General features: G+C 44.5%; 1 protein-coding gene across 1 annotated transcript; it reads left to right on the top strand.

The window, feature by feature from the left end:
- Positions 1–1,856: 1,856 nt before the first annotated feature.
- rabep1 (rabaptin, RAB GTPase binding effector protein 1) lies at positions 1,857–20,718 on the top strand. Its single transcript, XM_062988726.1, has 18 exons — positions 1,857–1,920; positions 7,186–7,314; positions 8,047–8,250; positions 8,419–8,579; positions 8,909–9,028; positions 9,789–9,924; positions 10,715–10,893; positions 11,021–11,140; positions 11,241–11,672; positions 11,881–11,985; positions 12,746–12,862; positions 12,944–13,042; positions 13,448–13,588; positions 14,164–14,353; positions 16,682–16,737; positions 16,825–16,923; positions 17,602–17,718; positions 18,433–20,718. Exons 1-18 carry the CDS (start codon positions 1,884–1,886, stop codon positions 18,532–18,534), a joined length of 2,544 nt encoding a protein of 847 aa, XP_062844796.1. The 5' UTR covers positions 1,857–1,883; the 3' UTR covers positions 18,535–20,718.
- Positions 20,719–21,622: the final 904 nt, after the last annotated feature.

The following is a 21,622-nucleotide window of genomic DNA, read 5'->3' on the forward strand; positions in this document are numbered from 1 at the left end:
ATGATTGAAGAAGGGAAAGCAGAACTTTGACTTCTCTAAAGAAGGTTTCTGTTGTTCTTAGATGCCCACCCACACACACACACACACACACACACACACACACACACACACACTCAGTCTTACACAGGAGGGTTTTAATAGGAAGATCAGAAACAATAGGGTGATACAAGGAATTAAAATCAGAATCACATATCGTGGTTTATATATATTTTTTTATAACTGTAACATTATATACCCTAATCCACAAAGGGTGGAAAAACACTAAAAGTGGGTAACAATATTTTAATGTTAACAAGCTACTAAAGAGCTTTGCCTCCAAAACAAGTTCTAAATGGTTTGAGGTGAATTGCTGGAACATTGTTCAAGACAATTATTTTCAATTATCAGTTATTTGAAGACTAATAATACACTGTAAAGTTGAAGGTTTAATAATGCTTACATCTAGTATTTTGAACAGACATATAAGTTGCTTAGCTTTCTCTGTTCATCAAATACAAATCATTTTGACTTTTATTCAGGGACATTATTACACTGGTTATATGCAACATCATTAAAAAAGGAGTCTTTGCTTATGGTGCACACGGCCCTGTACAATACAAGGAAAACCTGAACTGTCAGCCTATTCTGAGAAAAATAAGGTCAAGTCAAGTGAGCTTGATATTCATATGGACACAGGTAGTAGAGCAATAAAAATCCCCTGCTTGTGTTTTCTTTGTTTATTTGTCCATGTGATCTGCTTAAGGTGACAGTTTGGGGTTTCTTCTGACCTTCATGTATTTGTTAATGGGTGCATTTAAATACAGACACGGGTGGCACGGTGGCTAAGTGGGTAGCACGGTTGCCTCACAGCAAGAAGGTCCTGGGTTCGATCCCCAGGTGATGCGGTCCTTTCTGTGTGGCGTTTGCGTGTTCTCCCCGTGTCCGAGTGGGTTTCCTCCAGGTGCTCCGGATTCCTCCCACAGTCCAAAGACATGCAGGTGAGGTAAATTGGAGATACTAAAATCGTCCATGACTGTGTTTGATATATAATTTTGTGAACTGATGAATCTTGTGTAATGAGTAACTACCGTTCCTGTCATTAATGTAAGCTAAGTGTAAAACATGACGTTAAAATCCTAATAAACAAACAAACAAATACAGACACCAGCCCAGCCATAGTCAAGCAACTCACTAGACATCTCTACATTATAATTAATAATCTAACTTGCTGTGTGCATATTTGCATTTTTTTAAACCGCAAAGTTTGTAATCTAATCAGAAAAACAACAGAAATATGACCAAAAGTATGTGGACACCACTTCTAGTTACAGCGTGCATGTACTTTTAGCAGACGCTTTTATCCAAAGCGACTTACAGTATACAGACTAAGCAATTGAGGGTTAAGGGCCTTCCTCAAGGGCCCAGCAGTGGTGGGGTTTGAACCAGCAACCCTATGCTCACTACATTTACATTTTCAGCATTTAGCAGACGCTTCTATCCAAAGCGACTTACATTATACAGACTAAGCAATTGAGGGTTAAGGGCCTTCCTCAAGGGCCCAGCAGTGGTGGAGTTTGAACCAGCAACCTTATGCTTACTAGTCCAGTACTTTAACCACTAGGCTACAGCTGCGTATACAATGAAATCAGATCGATGCTATACTTCCAGCTTTGTGGCGACAGTTTTATGTTTTCTCTTGCCTCAAGCTCCGTGTCTAAGTGGCGCCGCGACCCTGACTCGGATGAAACGCTTTAGTGGAAGATGAATGAACGCCCATTAGGTTGGCGCATGCGCAGACTGCACTGTTTCCACAATGACGTTGCTCGGTCCATGCTAGCCTGTTTTGTTTGGCACTCCCTTTGCTTTCTTTCCAGCCGGAGATTAAACACCTGCCGCGGGGAGTCATGGCCGAAGAGGCCTCGGGAGCCGCATGGCACGACGGTGAGTCCCGCTGTTCGGTCCGCTTTGTGTTTTGTTGGGTTATTTTGGCTGGACTCGGCATCGGCCTGTGGGCCCGCGCGTCCCCGGTGTCGGCGGCGCGCTTTAAGCCGGTGACGCGCTTGCTGTTAGCGGTTAGCGGTTAGCATTGGAGCTGATTTTGACCCTTGCATCGTTTGCGTGCAGGAATTAAACATGTGCGCTGTTTTATGTGCAGTTTGCATGAATGTTTTTATAACTGCTCAGCCGTAGCAGTGACAGACTCGTGTATGCAAACATTAGCCTGAGTGCTAACGTGGCTAATGCAGATTTGCAGTCAGCTGTCACTGTAGCTCTTAGCTTAAGCTGCATTAAATAGCCGAAATATAGTAATAACACGTTTACGAACGTTTATTTATATATGTTAGTCTTTCACACATACACATGCATGCAGCATTTATATTTGCAATAAAGACTGACAGCGAATTAGGACTATATAGGACTATATGAACACATTAGCCGACATGCTAACATTGCTAATGCAGCTCTGCAGGACTGCCTGACCTGTCATTGCAGGCTTGAACTTTGACAGGATCAATTTCCTGACACATTTTACGATCTTTTTACTCCTTTGCTTTCGTGCTGAAGTCTGATCTCGGTCTGTGTTGTTTGCACGGTGCTCAGGAAGGAATCAGATCAAATTAGATTGTGATTGAATCAAGTGAGCACATCTGCTGAAGGTAAAGTCATTAGTTTGATCTCTATTATCTAAACAATATCTATTTACTCGAATTGACCGAGGTCAGGGTGTTCCCACATAGGGGAAAAGTCCTGCCTGCATTTCGATCCGTGTCATTTTAATATTTTGATTATTCAAATTCAAAACAAAAGCTGTTTTCCATGGTCTGGCTCGATGGATGGATGCTCTTACTGATATCTGTAGACCATGCAGAAAGGTAAATACATCGTCTGTTATTGTGTGTGCTGTATTTAATCTGGATGATTTGTCGGAACTGTCGCCTCACAGCGAGAAGGTCCTGGGTTCGATCCCCAGTGCGGAGTTTGCATGTTCTCCCTGTGTCTGTGTGGGTTTTCTCCCACAGTCCAAAAACATGCAGTCAAGTTAATTGGAGACACTGAATTGCCCTGTTGATGAATGTGTGTGTGTGTGTGTGTGTGTGTGTGCGCGCACACGCCCTGCAATGGACTTGGCGTCCAGGGTGTTACTGTGTGCCTTGCGCCCATTGAAAAGCTTGGACAGGCTCCAGCACCAGATGCCGCGCGACCCTAACTGGATAAGCGCTTAAGACAGTGAGTTAATATCAGAAAATGCTCAAACCGTTTTTCAAGAACAGGCCAAAGAATCTGGACCAGTGACATCACTGTTGTTTATAACACACCACAAAGGAAAACTATCTGACTCAACCCCCGGGCCCCAGTGTAATCGAGGAAAACGTGGAAGTCCATGACTTACGGATGAAAGTACATTATGCGGGATACAGTTTTTCACCTGCATGATACAGACAGACATGTTTTGATCCAGTTTTCTCTGTATATTCTTTGCATTATATTTAATACAGACAGCCCATACTGAATTGTTCCTAGCTCCACACTCTTTTTCCATATGGCATTGGAACTCATCAACAAATCATCGTTTTATATGTGCAGTGTATTACTATAAAAGTTGGTCTGCAAGCTGAGACAGTAATCCTCTTTTATTCAAGTTCACGGCGGTTGAACTGTGAAGGCTGGATAACGTGTGTAGCATAACAGTATGGTAAACGGCTTAGAGGAAAGTGTGTGTGTGTGTGTGTGTGTGTTCTGTCCGCCTCTGTGCACTTTATTGCTGAGCAATTAAACCAGGCAAACTGTGCTTCAGGGAGTGCTGTATTCTAACACTGTTTATTTTCATTTATCTGTCTTTATTAACCACTTCATCCCGATTATAAAAGCCTTTATTCACACATAAAGATCAGCTCACATGTTTCAGCGCCCAGGAACAGGGTGACTTAGGTAATAGGGCTTGAATTCCTGAGCCTGACCTTTTGTTGATATAGTATATTATTACCTGTTAGACTTCTCAGGAGTCTGGGCTTTATGAAATACCAGCTTGTGGTTGATGGTGGGTGTGTTGATTAACTCAGCATCATGTAGATGCATCTAGTGTTGAACCCGAGCTGAAGCAAGAAACTGAGGAAAGTGTTTTTACATTTACATTTTAACAGCTGTACATTTGGATTCATCTTTACTCAAAAACCACTTCTTCCAATCAGATTTAATTATAAATGCTTTGATCATATGGGGGTCTGATGGGTGCACTTAGTTATTATCATTGATAGGTCACCCGTGTACTTTTATCTTTCATGAGCAATCCAAGTCAAGGGTTTTCAGTACCACTAATGGCTCATCTTACTAGTGAATCAGCTTAATAATAAGTTAATTATTATTACTGAATACACTAATAATGATTAACTTATTTCACTTCACTTCTCTTGCAAATTCTTTTCACTTGGTTTCACTTGACCTGTTTTTTTTTCTTCTTATTTTAAACCTTTTTTCCATCTCCAGTTCCCCTCACAGGTGCTCAAAACCACAAACGGTGACACTGTACGTGATTCTTCAGTCAAGCTGCAGTTTGTTTTTGTTTGTTAAAGTCGAAAACATTTCTGCCCAACTTGAGGTGACGGTTTGGTTTGTTGGCCACGCCACAAAGTTCAGTTCAAGTTATCAGTTGAAGTTGCTGTCTGTGTATTTTTGACCCAGCAAATTGGCAGAAAACCCACAATAAACCCACAGTAATAATAATACTTCTATACTTCTTTGTCCTGAGAACTTCTAGGAATTGGTGTTGAAATCATTCAGTCACAGAAACAGTGAAAATCACAGAAACTGTGAAAATCCCGAGACTGTCACGCACAACACGGCTCCAATGAGTGTGTGTAAACATTATATACACACACACCACCAACTGCTTAGTGAAGTGTTCATAATGGAATTATGAAATCATTCATTCTGAGAAAACGTCGTACAATATTGGCGGCAGGTCACGACATCCCAGTGACCAAGAAAGACCCGAATGTTAATGTTTTCTTTATATAGTGGACGCCCGTGAGTCTGAGCTAAGTTCTGTCCTTTATTAGTTGTTCAGAATGGTCTGAAATAATGCTTACGATGATCATCGCCTCGAAAACATCCTTGTTTTACTTCCTCCCACTGAGACAGTCATCCAGCAGACAATGAGAGCTTTTTACAGTGTTCACTCTGAATTCATTTACTATTTAAATGAAGCTAACCGCTCATTCCTAAAAAGCCCAGAGCTAAAAAGCTTTCTGTTAGATAGATGTGGTTGTAAGTAGACGTTGTGTAGATGTTAAGTAGATGTTATTGTGTGAGGCTGATTGGGGCTGAACCTTATCGCTAGTTTTCCTCCCACTCCCCCTAGGTGTAGGTGTCCTAACTAGGGATGTAACGATACACTCTACCCACGATGCGATGCGATTCACGATACTGGGTTTACAATAAAAAATTTTCCTTGAAAAAACAATTGAAGACAAATGATGACAAAGTTTCCTTTTATTATTTCTCTTAAAAAATAAAATAAAATACTGTGTTTGTGCTTTTATCTTTTATTTATCTAAATAATGAATGCCCTTTTATTTTTGAGGTTGGTACAAACTTTTACAAACCCAAATCTGGCAACCTCGCATATAGCGCCAGTGACGTCAACCAGGCGAGGTGTATAGCGCCAGTGCCCTCTGCTGTTTAAAGTGAATACCGATTCATTTTACATCTCAAATCGATTTGAATTGTGGAATTTTTGAATCGGGTCTTGAGTCTCGTGGTGCATCGTTACATCCCTAGTCCTAACTTGTTTTGTAAATTCACCTTCGGATCATTCATTTTGTACAAAAAATAGATTCAATTTCTGCATTTGCCCCAGTATTTTCTCCCAGTCTGGTCGTATCCACTTACCCAGTCGTAGCTCCTTTACTGCTGCAGGCTCCTACCCTGACCGAGGAGAGCCGTACCTAACACGCCCCCTCCGACACGTGTGCTTTAGCCCACCGCTTCTTTTAATCTGCGGGAGGTGAGTTCACACAGGGCCGAGTGTCGCGTATCTGGAGTCGAAGGCTGAGCGATCGCTATCGACCAGCCAGCAGAGGTCACAATTGCAGCAGCAGCAGCATAAGGAATCTCTTAGTCCCGCCCTCCCTCAGACTAAGCCTGCCATGTCTGTGTAGGAGCCCGGCTGGCCGGTAGCAGAGTCGAGATTCGTACTCGAGCGCCACCCGGCCGTCCCTGTGCTTCATTAAAAAAAGCTAGTTCTAATTTTTGAATCCAATCAGTCATTACAGTGTAGAAATGACATTTAAACATGGACATGGTGAGAAATTCCTTAAGAAAAATGAGCTAAATGCATCACAATTTAGCATCAATTGAAGTTGCAAGCTCATTACAGGCCACGTTCTGCAGCCATAATGGAACCCCATCAACTTCCCTCCCTCAGGCACGGCCAGTTCAATAACAGCGCTCAAATTTTAGCCTCATAGCAGAGCTGAGATTCGAACACGTTTGCCATCCGAGCGTCCCTGTTCAGTTTACCGGAACATAAATGTAATATTATTATATTGTTAACTCCTTTTTAATGCCCTATTCTAGGAATAAACACTAGTTTTTAAATCCAGTCAGTCTTTACAGTGTAGAAATGACATTTAAAACATGGACATGGTGAGAAATTCCTTAAGAAAAATGAGCTAAATGCATCACGATTTGGCATAACATGAAGTTCAGATCATTACAGGCTGACCACTTTTTCTGGAATGTTGATCTTCTAACTTAAAGTTCTACCTGTAATCAATGTGCATTAGGCTAATTAGCTGTTCGCAAACCGGTCGGTCGACATTATTGTTGTGTTTCCTAAAAGTTTGTGGATAATTGGAGTAGTTAATTATTAACTGCTAAGGTGGCTAGTCATAAAAGATAGAAAGATAGAAATGTCACGTTATGTGTGGTGCGCTTATATGACCCAAGTGTGCAGTTCGGAGCAGAGCTAAAGAGCTAAAGTGGTGGACACGTTGGTTTGTTAGCAGTTAGCCGTACTGCTTTGTTATGTGGTAAGGATGTTGGACAGTTTAATTGGAGAGCTGATTAGCCCTAACAGCATACAGATGTTCCTAGACTTTTCCAAATCAAATCAGAACAAAATAAATATTATTATTACTTACTATTTTGTTTATGGAAGCTTTTCGTTTATCTGTGACTTTTAATGCCGGCGTTTTGCTGCGACAGGGCTTCTCCAGCAGCGAGTCGAAGCTCTAGAACAGGAGCGAGCTGAGTTCCTGAAGTTCAAACAGCAGCTGGAGATGGAGTTCAACCAGAAACGGGCCAAATTCAAGGAGCTCTATCTGTCTAAAGAAGGTACGTGGATATGTCTCATTGCTAATTACTTCATAGTTTCTTTGGTACTATCACATAGTACAGTAAGTATTATGTGATTTGAGGCACAGCCCTTCAGCTCATGCACTGTAGCAGCGCCTCTCCTCCATCATCACCAACCCAAAAATGAGACAGGCTATGCCTGTTTTATAACAAACACGTGTCATGCTGGGTGATATATGAAACGTTCTAATTGTTTGCGACCCCCTTGCTGCATGCACCACCAATACAGATCTGTCAATGAGGACTGCAGACCCCCTCCAACACGCCCCTTTTCCTTTTGTTTGCCTGAGCCAGACTCTCACAGAGAGCTCGATCATGAATCAAGAGTCTTGAAACACCTTCCCTGAATCATCTAACACTTGTGTAGGTGCCTCAGCCAGACAGTAGAGGTTGCATTTCTGCAGCTGCAATGGAACCCTATCGACTGTCCTCCCTCAGGCACGGCCAATTCGATAACACCGCTCAGATTTTAGCTTGATAGTTCAAACCCACTGCAAACCTGAGCACCCATTCATGCTTTTTAAGCAGGCACGTGGGCCAGTTTTCAACCCTGTGTGAAGGTGCACCTTACTGGTCCATTCACAGCTAGATCCTGCTGCTTGTTGTTCTAAGTCCTGTGGTCATAATCCGCACTGATGTCAGGTGGGTTCCGACCGTTTCTATGGTGTAACACTTGATTTATTGCTCTAGTTCTCTCCTCCCCTTCCTCAGAGGAGCTGAAACGACAGGCCGCGTCCCTGGAGGGCGCCCAGGCAGAGCTGAACCACGTCCAGGCTGAGCTGGCTGATGCCACGGCCGAAATGGAGAACATCAAAGCCGTGGCCACCGTCTCAGAAAGCACCAAGCAGGAAGCCATCGACCAGGTCAAGCAGCAGTGGCAGGATGAGGTGGCCTCCTTACAGGCCATCATGGAAGGTAAAGCAAAATACCCCCAATATTGTGGTAGGAGTCATAATTCTATATAACACATATGTATATATATATATTTATATACTATAGAGCAAACATACACCCGGAAATAGTTCATAATTCATACCGGACACCTGACCAATCAGTACTTGTAAACCTCATTCTCTCGTTCAGACACGTTGCAGGAGTACAAGGTGCAGTACCACCAGCGGCTGGAGCAGGAGCGCACCCAGTGGGCGCAGTACCGCGAGGGCGTCGAGAGGGAGATCGCTGAGCTGCGACGGCGCCTCTCGGAGGGCCAGGTGGAGGAGAACCTGGAGAACGACATGAAAAAGGTCTGCACATCTCGCCAGTCGCGGAGTTTGGTTCTTATGCTCTGGACCAAACAAAACAAGAAAATGATTCATTGCTACATTGCTGTCATTGCCCCCACCCCCTTAACGCTAGCACTTTTTTTGATTAAATGGTACGTTTTACATGAAGCAAAAACACCCTAGCGTATTAGATTAGCTTAGCTGTTGTCATACAGACCTAAAACAGTGTGAAGTCGAACTCGTATTTGCTTGATTTTGGTCCAACATTAGCCAGGATTTCAGAATAATGAAACCGTGAACGTCTGCTTAAGTGATCAGGCGGAAAACTGACTCGGAACGTTTCCTCTCAGGCCCAGGAGGACGCAGAGAAGCTTCGCTCCGTGGTGATGCCCATGGAGCATGAAATCGCCGCTCTGAAGGCCAAGCTGCGGAGCTCCGAGGACCGGGTTAAGGAACTCGAGGCGGCCAAGGTCAGCAACACCGAGTTAGAAGAACCGAGAGTCTTTTTACTGATTTATTATTAGATTTCTTGCTAGCCGAGTTGCTTTTGAAACAGCTGCGCCTGATTTGACCTTCCCGTCTAATTTCCTTAATACACGTCGACAACAGAACCAGTGATACAGTGTTAACAACGTGATGCTCTGACTTACTGAAGGTTCATGTGTGTATAAAGTAGAGGAGTGATACAGAGATTTCATTGTTAAATACATACTGACTATTTTGGTGTAGATCTGCACAGCCATGTGGTGACAGGACAATTCATGAAAGCATTGACACGGGTCAAGAACAATGTTTACGGCAAACTAACGTGATTTAAATATGTTTGACCGTATCATGTTTATTAGTACCAGACAGACCAAAAAGCTGCTGATCTCACGGGACAGTCTGTAGAGTTTGCTGGATGAAGTAGCCGGACGTAGGGCTATGATAAGTAGCCTAGGGTAGAGCTAAAATGCCATAAAAACAAGAATCTGTGATTTCTTTGTTCTCTTAACCTATTATTTATTTAAATGACTAATTTTAGAGTTACAAAAAAATTTGGACTTAAAGGACAAAATATACAGTACAACTTGCACTGCTTAGAAACATTTGAGATCCAAATAATATAAAAACTCCATGTGCAAAATATTTTATAGTAAATGAGCCTAAATGTTCATCTTAAACATATTTAATAAATCTTACTCCTATAGGGATTCATAATATTCATCTTTGTGCATTTTTTAATCACAGGTAAAAGAGCTCAACCACGTCCTTGAGGCTGAGAAGTCGTGCCGGACCGATCTGGAAATGTACGTGGCCGTCCTCAACACTCAGAAATCTGTCCTCCAAGAGGACGCAGAGAAACTCCGGAAGGAGCTCCACGAAGGTACAGAGTAGCTTCTCAATCTTATTACTGGGACGATCAGGGGTGGCTAGGTGGGTAGCACCCTCGCCTCACAGCAAGAAGGTCCTGGGTTTGATTCCTGGGTGGGGCGGTTTGGGTCCTTTCTGTATGGAGTTGGGAGCTCCGGTTTCCTCCCACAGTACAGAGATGTCCAAGTGAGGTGAACTGGAGATACAAAATTGTCTATGACTGTGTTTGATATTTGATAAAGACTGATGGATCTTGTGTAACCGGTAATAAAATCCTAGTAAAATAAATGAATCCCGGGGCGATCGGGTTGCACATTAGTCTAACGGCTCACGCAGCAACCGGGTCAGGAGAATCGCATTAGTGGTGGAGGAATACAGAGAGCATAGTGTGATTATCCATACATGTTAGAGCTTTCTAAAAGAAGTCAACACTAGCCGAAGGAAGGAAACAAACGGCCGGCGGCTTCACACGTCTGAGCAGCGTGACGGCGGTCACTGTAGTGCACAGGGGCATTTGGATGATATAAAAAGAACTGTTATGTGAGTGACTAGAATGAAGCTGCTTGCATTGTTGGTCTGATTTGGAAAGTTAAGGGTGGTAAACTAGCCAGGTACATGCAGCAGGGAGGTTGGCAGCTGAGGGATCAATCCTGTAAACCCTGTTCCAAACCTGTGCCACTGTATCATGATGGCATGCTACATGTTTATCAGTCTGCAGGCTACATCCAGCTAATGTCAGGTTTGTGTGTGTGTGTGTGTGTGTGTGTGTGTGTGTGTGTGTGTGTGTGTGTGTGTGTGTGTAGTATGTCACATGCTAGAGCTCGAGCGGCAGCAGCACAACCAGCTGAAACACACCTGGCAGCGAGCCAACGACCAGTTCCTGGAGTCTCAGCGGCTGCTGATGCGGGACATGCAGCGCATCGAGAGCGTCCTGACCTCAGAGCAGCTGCGGCAGGTGGAGGAGATGAAGAGGAGGGACCAGGTACTGATCCCAGATCAGCTCGAAATACACAGACATTAGGATAATCCGCTAGCAGGCCAGCGCTGGGATTCTGACTCCCCGAGGAGGTTTAGTGTGTAATAGAGTAAAAAAAACGTTTGTTTCCCAGGAGGAGGATGAGGAGGATGAGAAGGAGCGGCTGAGTCAGGCTAAAAAGGCTCGCGAGGACGACGGCGTGGACCACACGGATGCCGCAGAGGACTCCTTCCTCGGCCTCTCCATAGAGGAGGTAGCGCACCACACCGAACACCCTCGGCTCTGTTAAACCCATCCGGTTCTGTTAAACCCTCCTGAAAGGGCGTGTCCTCTTTGCGTCTTCTTTTCCTCAGTCTCACTTGAACCACAGCATCCACAGCTCCCTGCACTCGCTGGACGAGGACGCGCCGGACTCCTGCGACCCCTGCAGAGATGGCCTCCGCCGCGTCCAGTCCACGGACAGCCTGGGCTCGTCCGGGAACGCCCTCCACCCCCAAGGGCTCAACAGCAAGGCCAAATCGGACAGCAACCTGGACGAGTCCGAGTTCGGACCGCTGGTCGGCGCAGAGTGCAGCTTCGAGAGCCCGTCGATGGCGCCGTCCATCGGCTCCCTTCCGTTCCTCCTGACCAAGGACCAGGAGAAGGCCATCAAGGCCATGACCCCCGAGCAGGAGGAGACGGCCTCTCTGCTGTCCAGCATTTCGCAGAGACTGGACGTCACGTACCTGCCCCCGGCCGGCTATCGCCTGGTCAGTGACACAGAGTGGAACCTGCTCCAGCAAGAGGTACGAGCTTTAAAACACACACACACACACACACAACCAGAGCACAAATCCAATCAACAGAGCAAAATGCCAATATATCTGTTCTCACCCTTCAAAATGAATGTAAACACAGAATCTCAGTTGTTTTTCTTGGTGAAGACCCTCTGCTAAGTGTGTGTGTGTCTGTGTGTGTGTGTGTGTGTGTGTGTGTGATATTTAAAAAACACAGCTGAAGAACGCAGGGAGGAAGTTGGGCCGGAGGTGTGACATGTGCTCCAACTATGAGAAACAGCTTCAGGTCATTCAGGGGCAGGAGTCCGAGACGAGAGATCAGGTCAGTCCCGTGTTCTGCTCTTTACTTTAGAATGTCACACAACCAGCATCCAGGTCAGTTTGTTGATACACAGAGGGTGTGTTAGTGAGGGGGATTCATTTCATATTCATTTCCCTTGATTTTAGACAGTCCTATAAAATTTAAACTGTCCACTTAGGCCATTGTAGCCTAGTAGTTAAGGTCTTGGACTAGTAAGCAGAAGGTCGCTGGTTCAAACCCCTTCACTGTCAGGTTGCCACTGTTGGGCCCTTGAACAAGGCTCTTAACTCTCAAAAGCTTCTGCTATATGTAGAAAATGTAAATGTAATGAATGTAAGGTTAATCATCCATGAGCTGAAGCTGAGGCCTAATTGGTGTTATAAAAGCAAGGTTACATGTAAATGACCCAGAACCTTGTGGCGTGTCTAATTAAAAGCGGGTAGCACTGTCGCCTCACAGTAAGAAGGTCCTGGGTTCGATCCCCCAGGTGGGGCGGTCCGGGTCCTTTCTGTGTGGACTTTGCATGTTCTCCCCGTGTCCGCATGGGTTCCGGTTTCCTCCCACAGTCCAAAGACGTGCAAGTGATGTGAATTGGAGATACTAAATTGTCCATGACTGTGTTTGATATCTAACCTTGTGAACTGATGAATCTTGTGTAATGAGTAACTACCCGTTCCTGTCATGATTGTAACCAATAGTGTAAAACATGTCGTTAAAATCCTAATAAACAAACAAATTAAAAGTGGTTTGTGGAGTGATTCTGCATGTTTGTGCGCTTCAGGTGAAAAAGCTTCAGGCTATGCTTCGCCAGGCCAACGACCATCTGGAGAGGACGACGAGTGAGAAGCAGGAGCTGGAGGACCTGATGAAACAGAGCAGCGAGGAAACCAACGCTAAGGTAGGTCACAGTAGCAAGAGTCACAACGCTGACATGTATCGTTCATCCATCGATACCGTCTTTCTCTGTTCTGTACCAAAGGTATCAGCGCTGATGCAGAAGGTCCAGGAGTCCGAGTCAATGCTGAGTTCTCTCCAGCAAGCCTTCAGCCAGGCCAGGAGGAACACGCAGGAACAGATGGTACGTGTATACCTCGGTCCTTTTAAATATCATGTCGTGACCTCTTAGTGTCTTCACATTTAGATCTACAGCATTTAGCGCTGCAGAAACACTATACACATGGTCAGCAGGAGTCAGAATTCACTCGATGGCATTCAAATAATAATAATTATAATAAAATAATAATGTAGTTATTGTACTTACAGTAATCATTTATAAAACATTTTCACGTTAGGATAAATGGGCCATAAATGGGACACATACCAGGTTTTTAATGCTAAATTAGTGCACAAAATTACGACAACCTGTTTAAATAAGAGTCTTCAAATTTGTAATATTCCTAGAATAAAGTGGCGATTTTTTTGAGAATAAACTCGCTTTCACTGTTCAGTTGCATCAGGGTTTACTGAGTGTTTGTGCGTCCAGGCCGTACTGCTGCAGTCTCGTGAGCAGGTAGCCGAGGAGCTCAGCAGACTGCAGAAAGACAACGAGAGTCTGCAGGGCAAACACAGACTGCATCTCAGCCTGCAGCAGCAGGAGAACTTCCAGATGCCCACTACAGTCCAGGTACTCGGCTATAAGATGATATCAGGAAGACTGAAAGGCCAACAACATTCTCAGATAAAACTGCTCCTATACTGACCAGAAAAACAAACCAAAGCCTCTATAAGACAGTAACGGACATGCAGGAAGGTTTAGTTAATAATAGTTTATAAGAGTAGTGGTGCAAATACTGTCAAAAGTATGTGGACACCCCTCCTGAGTAATGATTTCAGGTGTTTCATTGCTAACAGGTGTTAAATAATGGACAGTTAAGTAATAGAATTTAATACAGTTCATGAATAGACATACATTTTTACAGATGCCCTCAGAAATCAACTCATATTATTTATTGCTTATTTTAAGATAGGATGTCCAAGAAGGTCATGGCCCGGTGTCCACATACTTTTGGCAAATGGTGTATAAAGCAAATGTGCATTTGCAGAGTGTTATTTCTTTGAATCAATCGTTACACTTGGTTTGACCTCACAGCTCCAGTTTCAAACCCCAAGCATATCTTAATCTATTGTGTTTTTAATTCAAGCTGAACACTTTCTATCTGTTTTTCTTCCTTGGTTCTTCCCTGGTTTGTCACGTCGCAGGAGCTCCAGTCGCTGGTGCTGCTGTACCGCGAGGACGTCGTTTCGGCCCGGACGGCGGCCGAGCACCTGGAGGAGAAGCTGAAGGCCGAGATCTTGTTTCTGAAGGAGCAGATCCAGGCGGAGCAGTGCTTCAAAGAGAACCTGGAGGATACACTACAGCTGGAGATCGAGGGCTGCAAAGAGGAGATCGGTGAGTCCCATGCTGAGGGTCGGGAAGGGTCGGGGCCCTCGTTTACTGCAAGATAAAATGCACAGATAATAATAAATGATGAATAGTAGTTATTACTCGAAGCAAAACATTTATTTATCATTTCTGGTGAAGTATGCTAGCCCACTGGAGGATCCAGGGTTCGAATCTCAGCAGTGCTATCAGCCACCTGGGCGTCTGCACAGACAAGATTGGCTAATGCCCAAGGATGGGGGGCTGAGACCCTTGCCAATGCATTCTCAATGCCTGATTTGCATCAGGAGGGGTATCTGAAACCAAAACCCCTAATATATGAGCAGCCAAAACAAAAAGACTGCGAATGATAAACACAACGTCTAGTTCTCGTAATCACTTCTATAATTAGTAGGGATGTAACGATGCACCACAATGCAGTTAATAACCGATTCAAAAATTCCACGAATCAAATCGATTTGACATGTAAAATGAATCGATATTCACTTTAAACAACAGAGGGCACGGGCGCTATACAACTCACCTGGTTGACGTCACTGGCACTATACACCTGGTTGCCAAATTTGGGGGTTTTCAGCCAAATTGGGCTTAATTCAAAATTGTTTTGCATAGTTTGTACCTACCTCAGAAATAAAAGGGCATTTATTATATAGATAAATAAAAGATAATTACACATCTAAAATAAAAATAATTTGTCTTCAATTTCAGTTTTAAAAATCTGGAAAAAAATCGTATCGTGAACCCAGTATCAGGAATCGCGTCGCATTGTGGGTAGAGTGTATCGTCACATCTGTACAGTATTAGTAAAGTTCAGGACTCATTCTGATTAACCGGATGTGTTCATGATAAATGCGTTAACGTTGCGGTCGAGATTACACAGACTTTCCACTTTTTATTTGGTTTTGAGGTTGCGTCAAATCAGGGAATGTAAAAAATTCTTAAAAGTCTGTTATTGCTTAATGTCAAAACAAGAGAGACGTCTTTGTTCCTCTCGTCTGCTCTGATTCAAACGTTTTGTTCCTTTTCTCTCTCTGTGTTTGTGACATGTTCAGACATCCTGGAAGGTATGATGCACTCTGTCTAGCTGTTTGTCTGCACCGCTGCTAATACTAATTCCATTTTAAAGCACAGGGGTGGATAAATCGGATGTTTACCTGACCGCTGGAGTGTTCTGGCTTAGTCCTGTGTTTTTCTTATATAGCATTTATGGCGTTTAAAATTGTACTAGAACACAATCCAAGCAAATTAATTGGATTTGAACGGGCCTTGCTGAAGGGCCCAACAGTGCTGGCAGTGACAGTGACCTGTCCTCATTTCCTTTTATAGAGAGCCACACTAGGGCTCCATGTGACACCCCTCATATGGGGTTGGGGTATTACGAGGGATCTTTAGAAAGTTCCCGCACTTTTATATTTTGGTTATAAGCGGTGAGGGTGGAGGAGGAGTAATCGGTCGTGTCTGAGAGACGCTTAAAGTCTGGATTTAGCACCATCTGATTTCCACAGTTTTGGACGCTCAAAGAAGCTTTAAGGGGAAGAAAATTTTCATTCGCATTTTCAGCATTTTTATCCAAAGCGACTTACATTACTGTGACAGTGTATTATCTAAACAATTGAAGGGCCTTGCTCAAGGGCCCAACAGTGGCAACCTGGCAGTGGTGGGGCTTGAACCAGCGACCTTTCCAGTACCTTAGCCACTAGGCTACAACTGCCTAGTGATAGAAGTGCCTTTTCATGTGATGAGGGATCCACACTGAGAGCAATCACAGCTCAGATACTCGCCCTTAACCCTTAATTGCTTGAATTGTATTCTGTTATAATTGTAAGTCACTTTGCCGTAAATGTAGAAGAAAATAAATCCTTGCTTGTCTTATCCTAATATGAAATAAAAACTATAGTCTGTTGATAAATCAGTTTTTTTAATTAGACTAGTTCACGAGCGAGCTGCCTGATTGGATTTCTGATTTCTGATTTTCCACCCCTGCTGTGCAACATCACATAAATCCCATATAAACTCACGCTCTGTGTTTGCTAGTCTGTTTACATCACTGATAGAAGTAGAACAGGTTGTAGTGAATCGATAGCTTATAGAGGGATAACGAAAAACATACGGCCGCTAATCCTGATGTGTGTGTATGTGTTTGTATATGTATAAATATACTAACAATATAATTCGGCTGGAATGTTTTAACCTCACACCATCACTAACACATCACACGTCCGAGTTGCTCACTCGTGTTTTCTGCTCAGCACGTGAACGCAAGTCTGATCCCATTTTACATACTAAGCTGCTCACTTCTCACTTATCAAATGACCGTTTCTTTTATCCACCGTCCAGCGTCTTTCTCCAGCCTGAAGACGGAGATGGAACGAGTCAAGAGCGAAAAAGAGCAGGTACGGAACGATAGCGAAGTGTCCGAACGTACGGCACGCGGGTGGTGAGATTTTGCAAGTAACCTGTGCTGTGTTTGTTGTGAACAGTTGGAGAGCAGTCTGAATGAGAAGAGCCTGGCACTGGGCAGTCTGCAGGGACTAGAGAGCAGCCTGAAGGAACAGCTGAGAGACGCCCTCTCCAGCAAGGTACCATCACTGACGAGCTTCTGCTAATTGTACTGCTGTGCTCGAGTCCCTAGCCAGGCCATCAGCAGACGCTATGGGCTGTGCATCTGGGAGGGAAGGTCGGGTGGGGTTTCTCCTTGTTGCCGCTGTCTGGCACGAACACAAAGTCTCAGTGGGCGGGTGCTGTTCTCCCGATTTAGCACAGCCAATATGCTCCAAGGAGGGTGTATTTTCGCCTAACACACTCCCTCCGATGTGTGCGCAGTCCACCGACCCCTTCGGCTTTGCGTGCAGAGAGACACGCCCTGATCTCTGCGCTCCTCCACTTTCTGTACAGGCGCCCTGGGCAACCAAGGTCCTTTCACAGCATTGACCCCCTTCTCAGTCTGGTCGTTTTCACTCAGCAGACTGGAGGCCGACTGTGCCTTCAAGAAGGCGCCCGGACGACCCGTAGCAGAGCCGAGATTCGAACCCGGAGCCTGGGAGAAATCTTACTGTGCTGTAGCGTCTGTGGTTAAAGTCGTCTTGTAAATGACAGCCATAACAGCACAAGGAAGTTGACAAATTGGGAAATGTTGACACACATTTCGGTTCCTGTGAAAGTGCAGTATGTCTTTAACATTTTGTGCTGACAGTTAGCACCAGGACTGCCTGCCTGACTTTACTCTGAGTGTAACGGGCTGTGTTCCGCTATCACAGAGCGCTCTGGAGAGTCAGGTGTTCGACGAGAAGGACAAAGCACAGCGGCTGCAGACGGAGCTGGACGTCAGCGAGCAGGTCCAGCGAGACTTCGTCAAACTTTCACAGACTCTACAGGTAAATGTTCGCTCCCAGTTCAGTGTGGATTCCTTTTCCTCAACCAGACGGTAGGGTAGTAGGTGCTGCAAAACGTTTGTGGTCTCATGACCCCAATACCATTAGTATCGAGTTAGACCCCCCTGTGCAGCTGTAACACCCTCTACTCATTTGGAAAGGCCTTCCATTTCCATTTTTCATCCAGTGCTCACCCATGGTGAATGAGAAGCCCTGTTCATACAGAGAGAGGTCAGGGATCTGTACACCAAACCTACTAGATTTTGTCAAGGCGGTCATGTCCTGTTCCCTATTACACATGCAACCTCCGATACATGCATGACACAGGCTAGCAGACGCCTCGTCTAATTGACACACACCAGGCTCTACGCCTAGAATTAACCAGTACGTATTGGTCATTCACCCGACCAGGCCGCTAACACTGCTGAGATCTGATCCCGGGTCTCTGGGGCGGTGGATTAGTGCATTATGCCTTTTTTTAATTCTAAATAATTCATACAAATGTTTTTTTTTTTTTTAAGGTTAAGATAAGATTAAATGTATTTAAATTTGAGTGTTACAGCAGCGACAGCACAAAGTAAATACAGTTATAAAATAGAGTAAATAAAACAGCATAAAATACAATACAAATACTGATTATATGCCATAGTTCCTCGTTGAGAGGATGAGAGGGATCGTCCAGGAAGCTTTTTAACACTCCTGTTTGTTTCCTCTCAGGTGCAGTTGGAGCGAATCCGGCAGGCCGACTCTTTAGATCGGATCCGCGCCATCCTCAACGACACCAACCTGTCCGATATCAGCCAGCTCCCTGAAACATGATGCTCCCTCATTCACCCCTCAGCTTTCACAGTCGTCCAGTACTTGCCTGCGTCCAGCTTCGAACCCTCACTCCGTCCCCTTTATCCGTTTAGGACAGACCCGGGGTGGCCTGGGTGGGTTTTTAATATAAAATAAAACAAACACTTCTTTTTTCTCTATAATAAAAGTAGGGATTTAAACTCTATGATGTAAAAAAGCATCCAAGACTCGCAAGTCCGGGAGAACACTACGATGTGAGACGTGCTTCGATTTCCCATCATGCTTTATTCTCTTCCCATATGGTACCTGGCCTACTTTCTTACGTGCGCACCATCTGCTGAGCCTAAAGGCGAGGACTTATGAAGGAGACCCGTACGCTTGTAGTGTTTGTACATACCGTGTATACAGAATATATGTATATTGCATCGACTTAAGTTAATTCGGGAGGGTGCGGCGTTCTCACGCGTGTTGTTTTGTTTCTAATCAGCTTCTGCGTCCGTGATTAATTTCATATCAGTGTCGGTTATTAAGCTTTTTGGTTTCTCTTCAGTATTGGTTTTGTTGCCTCTGTTTAACAAAGTAAAAGACCGGTTCACTTTTCATGTAAACAAATTGAGGACTGCCACAGAATTCCACACACCAGTCCTTGGTAGGCATGTGCTGATCATCTGTGTCCGTTCTAGCTAGGCTACGTTCATGTACTATTTATGACTGGCAAGCTGTGTATACTTACTCTACACTTACTTGCGCCGGTTTTTGGAAATTGCAAATTGATCACCGGGAGTCCTGGAGAGCTAACAGGCTGCTCTTTGGGTTGGCTTGTAGCGTTTTCCTTTCTACTGTTGATCACAACGTTAATACATTAATCTCGGGCATCTCTTAGCTTTATGTTGACACATAAGCTGTTGATACATAAGCACACATGCCGGGCCGCTCAGGTGGCGCAGCGGTAAAAACACGCTGGAACCAGAGCTGGGATCTGGAATACATCGTATCGAATCTCAGCTCTGCCTGCCGGCTGAGGCTGAGCGGCCACATGAACAACGATTGGCCTGTTGTTCAGATGGGCGGGACTCTCTCTCATGACTGGTGCAATTACGACCTCTGCTGGCTGATTGGTGGCGCCTGCACAGAGATGAGAAAAGAGTGCTCTTAGGGTGTGTCTCTCCGTACACCACGCTAAGCTGCACTGCACTCGTCGAAGTGTATGTGATAGGATGCATACGGCTGCTGCCCACGTGTCGGAGGGGGCGTGGGTTAGCTTCGTTCTCCTCGATCAGAGCGGGGATCGGCATTGGTGGAGAGGAAGCCTGATGCATTTGGGCAGTTGGACGTGCTTAAAAGGGAGAAAATGTATAAAGAAAATATATAAAACAAGGAAGCACATGCCAGCCTTTACCCTCCAAGAATTGGTAGCTGTTCTTATGTAACAGGGTAAAAAATATAGTCAATCACGCAAACACACCAGTGCTGACATCTCAAAATTACCGGTCCAAATTTCAGCTCTGCTACCTGCAGGGTGGACGCCTATCTGGACAAGGATCGGCTTGTCCGAGGGTGCTGCTGCAATTACGACCTCTGCTGGCTGGTGGATGGTGGCTGTACAGAGACGGGGGATAATAGAGATCAGTGCACGACTCTGTGCGCTATACAGATCTCCATGTGGACTTACCTGGTTCAACTGTAGGAGGGGGCATGTGTTGGTCACAGATATTCGTGGTCAGGACTTGAGGTCTGCAGCAGTAGAGGAAGGGAAATACAATCGGATAATTAGATACGACTAGATTGGGAGGAAGATTGGAGAAAATGCATTTTCGGCTTCTTGATTTGATTATCACAGTTCCAAGCTGCTAATAATTAACGCATTTCTGTTACTGTATCAGCACATGCCTATTTATTGCAGTTTTATTAGATGCAGCAGTATTTCGGTTTCTGTTCGGTGGTCTGATGATGTTTGTAGGTTTCTGTTCTTCTGTTCTTCATTTTTAACTTTTCAAACTGTGCAACTAAACACCAACACTCGAGCTACAGCGAACTGGCTTCACATCAAACGAGATCGAGAGCACACTATACGTCTAGCTAGCTGCTACCATGTTGGGATACACTGTACGAATCAGTACGTTGAATACTGTGTGTTCATTTAAGTTGTGTGTGTGTGTGTGTGTCATGTGCAGTGTGAGATGAATAAACCTGCATATGAGCGAACCTGAACCAAAGCCTGAGTTCTTACAGCAAACATAAGCGCAGTGGTCTGACTGCATCTGTCCGTTTTCACACATCTGCCTGCTTCTGAAAGTTGTACATCATTCGCATGTTTAAGAACCGACGTCTGTTTTTAGAAGCTGATTATTTCCAGTAACACTTCTGCTGGAGCAGAATAATTAAGTTTTAAGAGCTGACGACAGAATACAGTCACAACCAAATCAAAGTTTAGAAATGCTCACTATCATGTACCTACTGTTTTTGCTGTCTAATAAGTGACATACACCGATCAGCCATAATATTCAAACCACCTCCTTGTTTCTACACTCACTGTCCATTTTATTATCTCCACTTACCATATAGAAGCACTTTGTAGTTCTACAATTACTGACTGTAGTCCATCTGTTTCTCTACAAACTTTTTAGCTCGCTTTCACCCTGTTCTTTAATGGTCAGGACCCCCACAGAGCAGGTATTATTTAGGTGGTGGATCATTCTCAGCAATGCAGTGACGCTGACATGGTGGTGGTGTGTTAGTGTGTGTTGTGCTGGTATAAGTGGATCAGACACAGCAGTGCCGATGGCGTACACGTCACGTGAACCATGTATTTGAAATGTTCCTGGTCTGATGTAGGTCAAAACAAGGTGAGAAGAATTTAGTCATAGCCACTAGCTCCTGTTACACGAAAGACTAATGTGCTTTGTATCAGAAAGACAACATCCATCCACTTCTGCACAGATTGGCTTATAAAAATGGGCTGCACCTCAACTACACCAAGTCACACACTAAGTACCGAACAGGGTTCCTAGTGAGTACTTGGCGAGTTCAGGACGGAGCCGCTGGTTTGATGAGATGCAGTAAAGCACAGGAGTGAAGCTTGGACCTTTTCCCTTTTAAATCAATAACA

Source organism: Trichomycterus rosablanca, chromosome 26 (genome assembly GCF_030014385.1).
Source record: "Trichomycterus rosablanca isolate fTriRos1 chromosome 26, fTriRos1.hap1, whole genome shotgun sequence".
NCBI lineage: Eukaryota > Metazoa > Chordata > Actinopteri > Siluriformes > Trichomycteridae > Trichomycterus > Trichomycterus rosablanca.